This window comes from Bufo bufo, chromosome 2, assembly GCF_905171765.1.
Source record: "Bufo bufo chromosome 2, aBufBuf1.1, whole genome shotgun sequence".
Taxonomy (NCBI): domain Eukaryota; kingdom Metazoa; phylum Chordata; class Amphibia; order Anura; family Bufonidae; genus Bufo; species Bufo bufo.
In genome coordinates, this window is record NC_053390.1 from 839,366,082 (window position 1) to 839,380,312 (window position 14,231).

The 14,231-nt window shown below is 56.6% G+C and overlaps 1 protein-coding gene across 1 annotated transcript; it reads left to right on the forward strand.

The window, feature by feature from the left end:
- Positions 1–7,110: 7,110 nt before the first annotated feature.
- Positions 7,111–13,932, forward strand: WBP1 (WW domain binding protein 1). Its single transcript, XM_040419475.1, has 4 exons — positions 7,111–7,268; positions 8,833–8,935; positions 9,366–9,527; positions 13,011–13,932. The coding sequence occupies exons 1-4, from the start codon at positions 7,209–7,211 to the stop codon at positions 13,619–13,621; spliced, it is 936 nt and encodes a 311-aa protein (XP_040275409.1). The 5' UTR covers positions 7,111–7,208; the 3' UTR covers positions 13,622–13,932.
- Positions 13,933–14,231: the final 299 nt, after the last annotated feature.

Below are 14,231 nucleotides of genomic sequence, written 5' to 3' on the forward strand. Positions count from 1 at the left end.
TGCCACCTTTCTATACCAGGCCTTGTTTTTTTTGCTTCTCCAGGTGGGGTTGAAGCTCCTGGTCCGAGAGGTCTACACCTCCCAGAAACGTATTGTAGTAGTCACCCAGACGGGCTTGTGTTTGTCAGCAGAAGCCCATGTGGCGGTCAGCATGTGGACACCCTTCATGTCCTCCTACTTCACGGGTGACATTTCTTGGATGCCGGCAGCTGTGGGTGTCCCACTATTTCTACAGACTGTCCTGAAGGACCGCTCCCTGGTAAGCCCAAACGCCCTCCTGAGAAGACCCACACCCACCCTGGTAATTAGAGGCTGGCTGTGACGGCAGCAGGGCCGTTAGAGCGGGTGCCCCTTCTTCACACCCGGCACTGTTTCTGAGGATATTTCTGGGGTGAAGGAAGAGGCGTTCTGAAAACCTTCGAACCTCCTCAGCTTTGAAGGACTGTCCGGGGACTCAAACAGGAGACTCTCAACCACCTTCTCCTGGAGCTCGAGGAAGTGGAGGGTTCCTTGGTAGAGATGTTCCGAACTATTCGCCGGCGAACAGTTCCCGGCAAACATAGCTTGTTCGCGTTTGCTGCGGCGGGCGAACATATGTGATGGTCGGTCCGCCCCCTATTCGTCATCATTGAGCAGACTTTGACCCTGTACCTCACAGTCAGCAGACACATTCCAGCCAATCAGCAGCAGACCCTCCCTCCCAGACCCTCCCACCTCCTGGACAGCATCCATCTTAGATTCATTCGGAAGCTGCATTCTTAGTGAGAGGAGGGACAGTGCTGCTGCTGCTGCTGATCTAATAAGGAAATCGATAGCTAGGCCAGTGTATTCAGTGTCCACTACAGTCCTGAAAGACTCATCTGATCTCTGCTGTAAGGACAGCGTCAGACGGCACCCCAAAAAGCCCTTTTTAGGGCTAGAACATCAATCTGCTTTCTTTCCCCTCTGTAATCTAATTGCAGTTGCCTGCCAGCGTGTGTGTCAGGCTCACAGCGTATACTGTGCCCACTTGCCCAGTGCCACCACTCCTATCTGGTGTCACAGTAGCTTCCATTTAAAAATAAATAAAACTTTTTTGACTGTAATATAATAGCAGTCAGTTGCCGGCACGCGCGTGTGTGTCAGGCCCTGTCAGTGCACAGTGTCACCAGCGCCATTCATATCTGGTGTCACAATAGTTTACATTGAAAGAAAAACAACAATTTTGACTGTAATATAATAGCAGTCAGTTGCACACACGTGTTTGTGTGTTTAAGGCCCTGCTGCAAGTGCATAGTGTCACTTCAGCGCAACTCATATCTGGTGTCACAGTACCTTGCACACATAGTACAACAAAACTAATCTAAATAAATGACAGGCAGAGGCAGGCCACCCAGCAGGGGCCGTCGTGGTCGTGGTGCTGTGATTTCCTTTGGCCCTAGAATAATGTCCAGTGTTATGAGGCCACGTACCCTGAACTCGAATAGTTCTGAGGACATAGTTGACTGGCTTACACAGGACACCCAATCTTCTACAGCTTCCGCTCGGAACCTTGACGCACCATCCTCCTCCAGCTCAGCTTCGGGCACCTCTCAAGTTACCACTCGCCCGCCTGCCGCCACCACCAACACTAGCACCACAGCCGCTTCACTTGATCTGTCAGAGGAGTTATTTACACATCAGTTGGAAGAAATGAGTGATGCTCAACCATTATTACCAGAGGATGTAGATAACAGGGATATGTCTCAGTCAGCAGCATTACACACATGGACGTACGGTGTGATGATGATGATGATGTTGTACCCGCTGCTGCTTCCTTTGCTGAGGTGTCAGATACAAGTGAAGTGGTTTATGATGACGATGTGTCCTTTGATGCCACGTGGGTGCATGCTTGAAGAGAAGAAGAACAGGGGGAAAGTTCAGATGGGGAGACAGAGAGAAGGAGGAGACGAGTTGGAAGCAGGGGGAGGTCGTCGCAAGGAGCTAGTGGCACAGTCAGACAGCATGTATCGGCACCCGGGGTCAGCCAGACAGCACGCCAATCAACGCATGCTGTTGCCACCACCAGAATGCCGTCATTGCAGAGCTCAGCAGTGTGGCATTTCTTTTTGTGTGTCTGCCTCTGATAACAGCGATGCCATTTGCAACCTGTGCCCAAAGAAACTGAGTCGTGGGAAGTCCAACACCCACCTAGGTACAACTGCTTTGCGAAGGCACATGATCGCACATCACAAATGCCTATGGGATCAACACATGAGTACAAGAAGCACACAAACTCAAAGCCGCCATCCTCCTCCTGGTCCAGCATCTTCAGCCACGTCAACCACTGCTGTCCTCCTTGCCCCCTCTCAACCATCCGCCACTCCGTCTCTCACCTTCAGCAGTTCCTGCTCATCTGCCCACAGTCAGGTGTCTGTAAAGGAAATGTTTGAGCGTAAGAAGCCAATGTCACAAAGTCACCCCCTTGCCCGGCGTCTGACAGCTGGCTTGTCGGAACTCTTAGCCCGCCAGCTTTTACCATACAAGCTGGTGGAGTCTGAGGCCTTCCAAAAATTTGTAGCTATTGGGACACCGCAGTGGAAGGTACCCGGCCGAAATTTCTTTGCACAAAAGGCAATCCCCAACCTGTACTCGATTGTGCAAAAGGAAGTGATGGCATGTCTGGCACACAGTGTTGGGGCAAGGGTCCATCTGACCACTGATACCTGGTCTGCAAAGCACGGTCAGGGCAGGTATATCACCTACACTGCGCATTGGGTAAACCTGCTGACGGCTGTCTTGCTCCACATCAGCTGCACCCCCCCAGCTCCCCAGGGGCTATTCCACATCCCGGATACGACAGTGTCACGCCGTCTTGGGGTTGACTTGTCTGACAGCAAAGAGTCACACCGGACCAGCACTCCTGTCCGCCCTGAACGCACAGGTGGATCAGTGGCTGACTCCGCACCAACTGGAGATCGGCAAAGTGGTGTGTGACAACGGAAGCAATTTGTTGGCGGCATTGAATTTGGGCAAGTTGTCACATGTGCCGTGCATGGCACATGTGTGTAATCTGATCGTACAACGCTTTGTGCAAAAGTACCCAGGCTTACAGGACGTCCTGAGGCAGGCCAGGAAGGTGTGTGGCCATTTCAGGCGTTCCTACACGGCCATGGCGCACTTTTCAGATATCCAGCCTCAAAACAACATGCCAGTGAGGCGCTTGATTTGCGACAGCCCGACACGTTGGAATTCAACACTCCTAATGTTCGAACGCCTGCTCCAACAAGAAAAAGCCGTCAACGAGTATTTGTATGACCGGGGTGCTACGACAGCCTCTGCGGAGCTGGGAATTTTTTTGCCACGTTACTGGACGCTCATGCACAATGCCTGTAGGCTCATGCGTCCTTTTGAGGAGGTGACAAACCTAGTCAGTCGCACCGAAGGCACCATCAGCGACCTCATCCCATTTGTTTTCTTCCTGGAGCGTGCCCTGCGAAGATTGCTGGATCAGGCTGTAGATGAGCGTGAAGAAAAAGAGTTGTGGTCACCATCACCACCAGAAACAGCCTTATCAGCATCGCTTTCTGGACCTGCGGCAACGCTGGAAGAGGAGTGTGAGGAAGAGGAGTCAGAGGAGGACTGTAGCTTTGAGGAGGAGGAATACCAACCACAACAGGCATCCCAGGTTGCTCATTGTCACCTATCTGGTACCCGTGGTGTTGTACGTGGCTGGGGGGAAGAACATACCTTCAGTGAGATCACTGAGGACGAGGAACGAGACATGAGTAGCTCGAAATCCAACCTTGTGCAAATGGGGTCTTTCATGCTGTCATGCCTGTTGAGGGACCCTCGTATAAAAAGGATGAAGGAGAACGACCTGTACTGGGTGGCCACGCTACTAGACCCCCGGTATAAGCAGAAAGTGGCGGAAATGTTACCGAATTACCGCAAGTCGGAAAGGATGCAGCAGTTCCAAAATAAATTCAAAAGTATGCTTTACACAGCGTATAAGGGTGATGTCACAGCACAACGGGAATCTAACAGGGGAAGAGGTGAAAGTAATCCTTCTCCTACCACAACCACGCCGGCAAGGACAGGACGCTTTACAGACGTGTTGTTGATGGAGGACATGCAGAGATTTTTAAGTCCTACGCATCGCCACAGCCCTTCGGGGTCCACCCTCAGAGAACGACTCGACCGACAGGTAGCAGACTACCTCGCCTTAACTGCAGATATCGACACTCTGAGGTGCGATGAATCCCTTGACTACTGGGTGTGCAGGCTTGACCTGTGGCCTGAGCTATCCCAATTTGCGATAGAACTTCTGGCCTCCCCCGCTTCAAGTGTCCTGTCAGAAAGGACCTTCAGTGCAGCAAGAGGTATTGTCACTGAGAAGAGAAGTCGCCTAAGTCAAAAAAGTCTAGATTACCTCACCTTCATTAAGATGAATGAGGGATGGATCCCGAAGGGACTGACAGTGGGCGATACATTCGACTAAAAAATACCTGATGAGATGAGCTGCCTTGGGCTAAAAATGGTCCACACGCTTCTGTATTTTATCTCTGAATGCCGGATGACTTGCGTGACTTCTCCGCCACCAACTAGGGTTCAAGCCGCAATGTTTTAGGGCACTTTCTGCCTGGGAAACATACATTTTTCTGGCCGCGGCTGCAACAATACCTAATTTTTCAGGCATGTGTACATGCCTAATTTTTCTGGCCTCTGGTGCTGCACTGTGGCTGCTAAAACAAAACAAAAAGGCACATACATGTGTCAATTCCCCTTCGTGATCATTACCTTGTTGTGGTGAAGGGGCTTGCGTATCACAATGAAGCGACCACCTCTATGAGTGTGTTGGCAATGGCAATGTTGGCACACCCCAGATGATAAGGTCGTTGCTTCATTGTGAACAGACCAAAAGCGATCGGCTGGATAATTTTGCATAGAAAAAACATTAATTTTCTTTGCGATTATCTAAGGTGATCGTTAAAGCCTACTAGGCCAACAATAGGCCCACACTGCAGAATCATTGTTTTCTGGGTCACTTAACTGTCACTGAACGACCTCAGCACGACCATAGGCTTTGAAAAACCCCCATCGCCTGCAATCTCCCAAACGTGCGCACGAGCACAGTCATCACTACACCAAGATTGACGCATAGAGGAATAAAATTTATGTCATGAGTGTGTCAACTATTGACAACTCTTTGCGGTTGTCTAAAATCTATTCCATACACGTCCTCTGATAGGGGAAGTAACAGGGATTAAACTGATAGGAATAGTACTACTTAACACACCTTATAATAACGCAGAGAGAGGCAAAGCAGAGAGAGGAGTCTGAAGAAGAGGAGTCAGAGGAGGAAGGTGGCTTTGAGGAGGTGGAAGACCAACCACAGCAGGTGTCCCAGGGGGCTTGTTGTCACCTTTCGGGGACCCTTGGTGTTGTACGTGGCTGGGTGGAGGAAGAGACCGTCAATGACATCAGTGAGGACAAGGAACGGGACATGGCTAGCTTGGTATCCAACCTTGTGCAAATGGACTGTTTGCGGTGCGTTAAACGGGGAGTTTGGTCTGTCACTGTGAAGCGGGCGTAACCCTTACACTACCTGATCGATATAACATCATACTTGATGTTTTAAAGCACGTTATTCCAAACAATTTAGGAATGTTAGGTGATTTATGCCTTTTATGGATTAAAACCCGACTTTGCGTCAACTACATAATTTTCCATGGGAGTTTTGCCATGGATCCCCCTCCGGCATGCCACAGTCCAGGTGTTAGTCCCCTTGAAACAACTTTTCCATCACTATTGTGGCCAGAAAGAGTCCCTGTGGGTTTTAAAATTCGCCTGCCTATTTAAGTCTATTGCGGTTCGCCCGTTGGCGAACATTTGCAAACATTCGCGTTCTCCGTTCGCGAACTGAAAATTTTATGTTCGCGACATCTCTATCGATTGGGCCATTCTAGGTGGCATCTGAATGAGGTAGATGCCACCTTTCTATACCAGGCCCTGTTTTGTTCGCTTCTCTGGGTGGGGTTGAAGCTCCTGGTCCGAGAGGTCTACACCTCCCAGAAACGTATTGTCGTAGTCACCCAGACGGGCTTGTGTTTGTCAGCAGAAGCCCATGTGGTGGTCAGCATGTGGACACCCTTCAAGTCCTCCCACTTCACGGGTGACATCCCTTGGACGCCGGCAGCTGTGGGTGTTCCACTATTTCTACAGACTGTCCTGAAGGACCGCTCCCTGGTAAGCCCAAACGCCCTCCTGAGAAGACCCCCACCCACCCTGGTAATTAGAGGGCTGGCTGTGACGGCAGCGGGGCCGTTAGAGCTTCACACCCGGTACTGTTTCTGAGGATATTTCTGAGGTGAAGGAAGAGGCATTCTGAAAACCTTCGAACCTCCTCAGATTTGAAGGACTGTCCGGGGACTCAAACAGGAGACTCTCAACCACCTTCTCCTGGAGCTCAAGGAAGTGGAGGGTTCCTTGGACCATTCTAGGTGGCATCTGAATGAGGTAGATGCCACCTTTCTATACCAGGCCCTGTTTTTTTGCCTCTCCGGGTGGGGTTGAAGCTCCTGGTCCGAGAGGTCTACACCGCCCAGAAACGTATTGTCGTAGTCACCCAGACGGGCTTGTGTTTGTCAGCAGAAGCCCATGTGGTGGTCAGCATGTGGCACCCTTCATGTCCTCCCACTTCACGGGTGACATTCCTTGGGCGCCGGCGGCTGTGGGTGTCCCACAAGCCCCTGTGTTCGCTGTGAGAAGGGTCAGCCGGTGGAGAAGTTATCACTATCAGACCGCAGGAGGCTCACAGTATTTATAGCTCGACATAAACCCGCCCTCATATAACGTCTACACCAATCCCTGCTCAACGGTACCGGAAACACGCTATGTCTGCTCCTATTGGTGGAGCTGCCTGTCACTCATGGCCCACAAGACCTGCCTACGAAGGACAGAACGGAAAGGGAGTGTGCTAGAGTTGCGTTTTACAAGCAAGCTGTCAATCAAATTACGCCACACGCGTTCTCCCGCCCACTTCCTGTAAAAGTCTTCTACAGTGGGTGACGTCAGGCAGCCAATCACCGAGCTCCTCTTTCATCTGTGGCCGCTGATTGGCTGGAGGTGATGAACTGTCGGAGTCAGCGCTGTTGCTATGCGAGCGGCGGCCGGGTGGAAAAAGATGGCGGCGGTGGAGCCGGGGTCCCGGGCCTGGGAGAGGAGGCCGGACCGGCGGTTGTGACAACATGGAGGTGGCCGGGACCAGCGCCGGTCTATGGGAGAGGAGGGGGAGCCCGGGACACCCGGTAAGTCCGGCCCTGTATGAGGACGGGGAGCTGATATGGGCCCCCAAGAGCTAAAAGTGTCCCCGGGCCCCTCAGGGCCTGAGAGTGTTCTTAGAGCAGGGGCCCCTCAGGGCCTGAGAGTGCCCTTAGAGCAGGGGCCACTCAGGGCCTGAGAGTGTTCTTAGAGCAGGGGCCCCTCAGGGCCTGAGAGTGCCCTTAGAGCAGGGGCCCCTCAGGGCCTGAGAGTGCCCTTAGAGCAGGGGCCCCTCAGGGCCTGAGAGTGCCCTTAGAGCAGGGGCCCCTCAGGGCCTGAGAGTGCCCTTAGAGCAGGGGCCCCTCAGGGCCTGAGAGTGCCCTTAGAGCAGGGGCCCCTCAGGGCCTGAGAGTGCCCTTAGAGCAGGGGCCCCTCAGGGCCTGAGAGTGCCCTTAGAGCAGGGGCCCCTCGTGGTAAATGTGTCTTGAGCCTAGGAGCTGACGCTCTGTAGAAGGGGGGGGTGACCCCGGGAGCTGACGCTCTGTAGAAGGGGGGGGTGACCCCGGGAGCTGACGCTCTGTAGAAGGGGGCGGTGACCCCTGGAGCTGATGCTCTGTAGAGGAGGGGGCGGTGACCCCGGGAGCTGACGCTCTGTAGAGGGGAGGGGGGGGGGGAGCGGTGACCCCGGGAGCTGACGCTCTGTAGAGGGGGGGGGTGACCCCGGGAGCTGACGCTCTGTAGAGGAGGGGGGGGCGGTGACCCCGGGAGCTGATGCTCTGTAGAGGGGGGGGGGGTGGTGACCCCGGGAGCTGACGCTCTGTAGAGGGGAGGGGAGGGGGGGTGGTGACCCCGGGAGCTGACGCTCTGTAGAGGGGGGGGGGGCGGTGACCCCTGGAGCTGACGCTCTGTAGAGGGGGCGGTGACCCCAGGAGCTGATGCTCTGTAGAGGTGGGGGCGGTGACCCCGGGAGCTGACGCTCTGTAGAGGGGGGGGGGCGGTGACCCCGGGAGCTGACGCTCTGTAGAGGGGGGGGGGGGGGGGGCGGTGACCCCGGGAGCTGACGCTCTGTAGGTCGGGGTGTCAGTCGGTGTATGCGGTGCACTCTGTGAGGCTCCTGGCGGCTCTGCTCGGGGTCAGCTCCGGCTGGATCGGGCGCGGTCTCCAGGTTGTTATTTTGTGTTGACTGTACACATGGGGGGGGGGGGGGGGGGGGGGTGCCGGGGACATTTTTATGTGTTACACAACACCAGGGAACACACTGAGGAATACAACATGTACGACACACACCTGTGGGCATCCGAACATGTGCTGCCACCTGTATTACCAGGGGTCACGGTAAGAGCGGGCAGCAAGAGGGACGGGGTCAGGGGTACATTGCCAGTAGGTGGACTAATGGGGGGCACTTCTCTGGGTACAACGGAAGAGGAGGATGGAGGGGGGCGCTGTAGAAGAGGAGGACGGAGGGGGGCGCTGTAGCGGTTACTGGGTGCACTGGTCGGATGTATGGGGGGTGATGGCAGTGACGGGCAGATGCACAGTCCCATGTGCTGACCCTTCTGGGGGCCGCAGTGTGGTGGTCTCTCCACCAGTAACCCCCTGTCTTCTCCTCAGGCTCAGGAGCACTGTCCTGGTGTGAACAATAAGTCCTACGTGTGTGAGAGCGGCCACTGCTGTGGGGAGACTGGCTGCTGCACCTACTACTATGAGCTGTGGTGTAAGTATCGCCTCCGTGTGCTGTCCGCAAGGACTGTGCCGCTGCTCTGTACTCTGTGCTGCTTCTGTGCCGCTCTGTACTCTGTGCTGCTTCTGTACCGCTGCCGTGCGCTCTGTGACGCTGCTCTGTACTCTGTGCTGCTTGTGTGCCACTACTCTGTGCCGCTGCCGTGTGACGCTGTGTGCCGCTGCCGTGTGACGCTACTCTGTACTCTGTGCTGCTTCTGTGCCGCTGCCGTGTGACGCTGTGTGCCGCTGCCGTGTGCCGCTACTCTGTACTCTGTGCTGCTTCTGTGCCGCTGCCGTGTTACGCCGTGTGCCGCTCTGTGACGCTGCTCTGTACTCTGTGCTGCTTCTGTGCCGCTGCCGTGTGACGCTCTGTGCCGCTGCCGTGTGCCGCTCTGTGACGCTGCCGTGCGCTCTCTCTGCAGGGTTCTGGCTCCTCTGGACTGTTCTGATCCTGCTCAGTTGCTGCTGCGCCTATCGCCATCGACGCGCCAAGCTCCGCCTACAGCATCAGCAAAGGCAACGGGAGATCAACCTCATTGCCTACCATCGTGCCTGCCACTACCCGCCATCTATGCTGGACCTTAGTAAGTAGCCGGGTGTCAGTAAATGTGAACTATCGGCAGCATTGTTACTCCTAGGATATGCAGTATTGTGTCTACAGTACTACTGTGACTCCTGGGATCTGGTATCAGATGTACAGTAGTAGGGTTGTTACTGCTAGGATCTGGTTATTGTATGTATAGTAGTAGGGTTGTTACTCATGGGATCTGGTGTGGGATGTATAGTAGTGCCGGGCAGGAGCCGTGTCACAGCCCCTGGGATCTGGTGTGGGATGTGGGATGTATAGTAGTGCCGGGCAGGAGCCGTGTCACAGCCCCTGGGATCTGGTATGGGATGTATAGTAGGGCAGGAGCCGTGTCACAGCCCCTGGGATCTGGTGTGGGATGTATAGTAGTGCCGGGCAGGAGCCGTGTCACAGCCCCTGGGATCTGGTGTGGGATGTATAGTAGTGCCGGGCAGGAGCAGTGTCACAGCCCCTGGGATCTGGTGTGGGATGTATAGTAGTGCCGGGCAGGAGCCGTGTCACAGCCCCTGGGATCTGGTGTGGGATGTACAGTAGTGCCGGAGCCGTGTCACAGCCCATGGGCTGTATAGTAGTGCCGGGCAGGAGCCGTGTCACAGCCCCCGGGATCTGGTATGGGATGTGGGATGTATAGTAGTGCCGGGCAGGAGCTGTGTCACAGCCCCTGGGATCTGGTGTGGGATGTATAGTAGTGCCGGGCAGGAGCCGTGTCACAGCCCCTGGGATCTGGTGTGGGATGTATAGTAGTGCCGGGCAGGAGCCGTGTCACAGCCCCTGGGATCTGGTGTGGGATGTATAGTAGTGCCGGAGCCGTGTCACAGCCCCTGGGATCTGGTGTGGGATGTATAGTAGTGCCGGGCAGGAGCTGTGTCACAGCCCCTGGGATCTGGTATGGGATGTATAGTAGGGCAGGAGCCGTGTCACAGCCCCCGGGATCTGGTGTGGGATGTATAGTAGTGCCGGGCAGGAGCCGTGTCACAGCCCCCGGGATCTGGTGTGGGATGTATAGTAGTGCCGGGCAGGAGCCGTGTCACAGCCCCCGGGATCTGGTGTGGGATGTATAGTAGTGCCGGGCAGGAGCCGTGTCACAGCCCCCGGGATCTGGTGTGGGATGTATAGTAGTGCCGGGCAGGAGCCGTGTCACAGCCCCTGGGATCTGGTATGGGATGTATAGTAGTGCCGGGCAGGAGCCGTGTCACAGCCCCTGGGATCTGGTGTGGGATGTATAGTAGTGCCGGGCAGGAGCCGTGTCACAGCCCCTGGGATCTGGTGTGGGATGTGGGATGTATAGTAGTGCCGGGCAGGAGCCGTGTCACAGCCCCTGGGATCTGGTATGGGATGTATAGTAGGGCAGGAGCCGTGTCACAGCCCCTGGGATCTGGTGTGGGATGTATAGTAGTGCCGGGCAGGAGCAGTGTCACAGCCCCTGGGATCTGGTGTGGGATGTATAGTAGTGCCGGGCAGGAGCCGTGTCACAGCCCCTGGGATCTGGTGTGGGATGTACAGTAGTGCCGGAGCCGTGTCACAGCCCATGGGCTGTATAGTAGTGCCGGGCAGGAGCCGTGTCACAGCCCCCGGGATCTGGTGTGGGATGTATAGTAGTGCCGGGCAGGAGCCGTGTCACAGCCCCCGGGATCTGGTGTGGGATGTATAGTAGTGCCGGGCAGGAGCCGTGTCACAGCCCCCGGGATCTGGTGTGGGATGTATAGTAGTGCCGGGCAGGAGCCGTGTCACAGCCCCCGGGATCTGGTGTGGGATGTATAGTAGTGCCGGGCAGGAGCCGTGTCACAGCCCCTGGGATCTGGTATGGGATGTATAGTAGTGCCGGGCAGGAGCCGTGTCACAGCCCCTGGGATCTGGTGTGGGATGTATAGTAGTGCCGGGCAGGAGCCGTGTCACAGCCCCTGGGATCTGGTGTGGGATGTATAGTAGTGCCGGAGCCGTGTCACAGCCCCTGGGATCTGGTGTGGGATGTATAGTAGGGCAGGAGCAGTGTCACAGCCCATGGGCTGTATAGTAGTGCCGGGCAGGAGCCGTGTCACAGCCCCTGGGATCTGGTGTGGGATGTATAGTAGTGCCGGGCAGGAGCCGTGTCACAGCCCCTGGGATCTGGTGTGGGATGTATAGTAGTGCCGGGCAGGAGCCGTGTCACAGCCCCTGGGATCTGGTGTGGGATGTATAGTAGTGCCGGAGCCGTGTCACAGCCCCTGGGATCTGGTGTGGGATGTATAGTAGTGCCGGGCAGGAGCCGTGTCACAGCCCCTGGGATCTGGTATGGGATGTATAGTAGGGCAGGAGCCGTGTCACAGCCCCCGGGATCTGGTGTGGGATGTATAGTAGTGCCGGGCAGGAGCCGTGTCACAGCCCCCGGGATCTGGTGTGGGATGTACAGTAGTGCCGGGCAGGAGCCGTGTCACAGCCCCTGGGATCTGGTATGGGATGTACAGTAGTGCCGGGCAGGAGCCGTGTCACAGCCCCTGGGATCTGGTGTGGGATGTATAGTAGTGCCGGAGCCGTGTCACAGCCCCTGGGATCTGGTGTGGGATGTATAGTAGGGCAGGAGCAGTGTCACAGCCCATGGGCTGTATAGTAGTGCCGGGCAGGAGCCGTGTCACAGCCCCTGGGATCTGGTATGGGATGTGGGATGTATAGTAGTGCCGGGCAGGAGCCGTGTCACAGCCCCTGGGATCTGGTATGGGATGTGGGATGTATAGTAGTGCCAGGCAGGAGCCGTGTCACAGCCCCTGGGATCTGGTATGGGATGTATAGTAGTGCCGGGCAGGAGCCGTGTCACAGCCCCTGGGATCTGGTGTGGGATGTATAGTAGTGCCGGAGCCGTGTCACAGCCCCTGGGATCTGGTGACTGAAACACTCCCTCCCCCCACCCCACCCCACCCCTGGAATCTGGTGACTGGCTGGAGCTTTGCCGCTATACCCCCCCCCCCCACCCCCGGGATCTGGTGACTGGCTGGAGCTTTGCCGCTATACCCCCCCCCCCCACCCCCGGGATCTGGTGACGGGCTGGAGCTGTGCCGCTATACCCCCCCACCCCCGGGATCTGGTGACTGGCTGGAGCTTTGCCGCTATACCCCCCCCCCCCACCCCCGGGATCTGGTGACGGGCTGGAGCTGTGCCGCTATACCCCCCCACCCCCGGGATCTGGTGACTGGCTGGAGCTTTGCCGCTATACCCCCCCCCCCCCCCACCCCCGGGATCTGGTGACGGGCTGGAGCTGTGCCGCTATACCCCCCCCCCCCCTGCCCCACGATCTGGTGATGGGCTGGAGCTGTGCCGCTATACCCCCCCACCCCTGGGATCTGTTGCCAGGCTGGAGCTTTGCCGCTATACCCCCCCACCCCCGGGATCTGGTGACTGGCTGGAGCTGTGCCTATACCCCCCCACCCCCGGGATCTGGTGACTGGCTGGAGCTGTGCCGCTGCCCCCGGGATCTGGTAGTAACATGTCCGCTCTTTGTCTTTCACAGGAGTGCTGTCATCCTTCAAGCTTCCGGCCTACGAGGAGGTGGCGTATCGGCCCACCACGCCTCCACCGCCATACAGCTCCGTCCTGGCCCAGCTGGGGCTCCCGTCGTCTTCTCCACCCCCGCCATCAGACCCTCCCTCCTTCTCGGCCAGCTCGGATCATTCCAGCAGCTGCTCCTGTACGTCCGGCTGCATGTTATCTGGGAGCAGCTCCTTCTCCGTCCAGGTGACGGATGAGACCGGTACCAGTGACGGCCGCAGCTGGGATCACACCCCCGAGGAGGAGGAGGAGGAAGAGGAGGTGCAGGGGGCGTGCGGCCAGGAGCGCTCCCTTCATAAGCAGACTGCCTTCTCCTCCTATGTGGACTTCTATGATTCTCACCAGTGCTGGGACATTGAGGAGGAGGAGGATGAGGAGGAGGAACATTATCGGCACAGGAGACTGACCGGGGACTCGGGGATCGAAGTCTGCCTCTGCCAGGTGGAGGAGGAGGATGGAGAAGACAGCGGGCAGCTGCACGATGATCCCGCCTGTGCACAGAGGAGTAAATCCACAGAAGCCCCGGCAGAGAAGGGAGACACCGAGCCAAACTCCCCCATCCAGCCCGTGTAACCAGGAGAAGGCCGGGGTGGGGGCTATATCCTAGACCTGTAATTAGTAAGTCTACTGAGGGCGGCGGAGCAGCAGAAGAATACATGTAGCGGTGCTGAGGACCCCGCCTGTGCTGGGGTTGCATTGGACAGTTATTTGATGCTGCAGGGCCGGTTCTACAGGGTCCTAATGACCAGCCCTCTCATGTGACTGACACGTTGCCCCCGCACCTTTAGACCTGTGCAGGAGTCTATATATACTGTTGTATACGATGGAGTGTGCGTTACCACCAAATAAAACTGATGGGTGGCGTGCCCCCTACTAGTGCTGTCCACCATTAGAGTCCTGATGGTGACTGGGGGGGTCTGAGTAACCCACCATTCCTGGGGTGGAAGGGGCGTCTACTGCACCGCTGGTGTCTGGGCCCTCAGGATGGGCGGAGGTCTCGGCCATCATACATGATGAGGTGGCTTCAGTCCTTTACGTCAGAATCGAGTACCTGCTAAGTGAGCCCGTGCCAATCCCATCTGTCTAAGCCTTCGCCCTGGTCCGGTAAGAACGACCTCCACGCTTCTGAAAGGCCCTGATGTTAGGAGAAGGTCTAATTCATTGGGAAAATGTCCAGGCTGTG

Bases quoted from the DNA above. Each gene is read 5' to 3' on its own strand.
- WBP1 (XM_040419475.1), top strand. From the start codon at position 7,209: ATGGAGGTGGCCGGGACCAGCGCCGGTCTATGGGAGAGGAGGGGGAGC. The intron at 7,269-8,832 runs GTAAGTCCGGCC...TCTTCTCCTCAG, and splicing joins GGGGGAGCCCGGGACACCCG to GCTCAGGAGCACTGTCCTGG. The intron at 9,528-13,010 runs GTAAGTAGCCGG...TGTCTTTCACAG, and splicing joins GCCATCTATGCTGGACCTTA to GAGTGCTGTCATCCTTCAAG.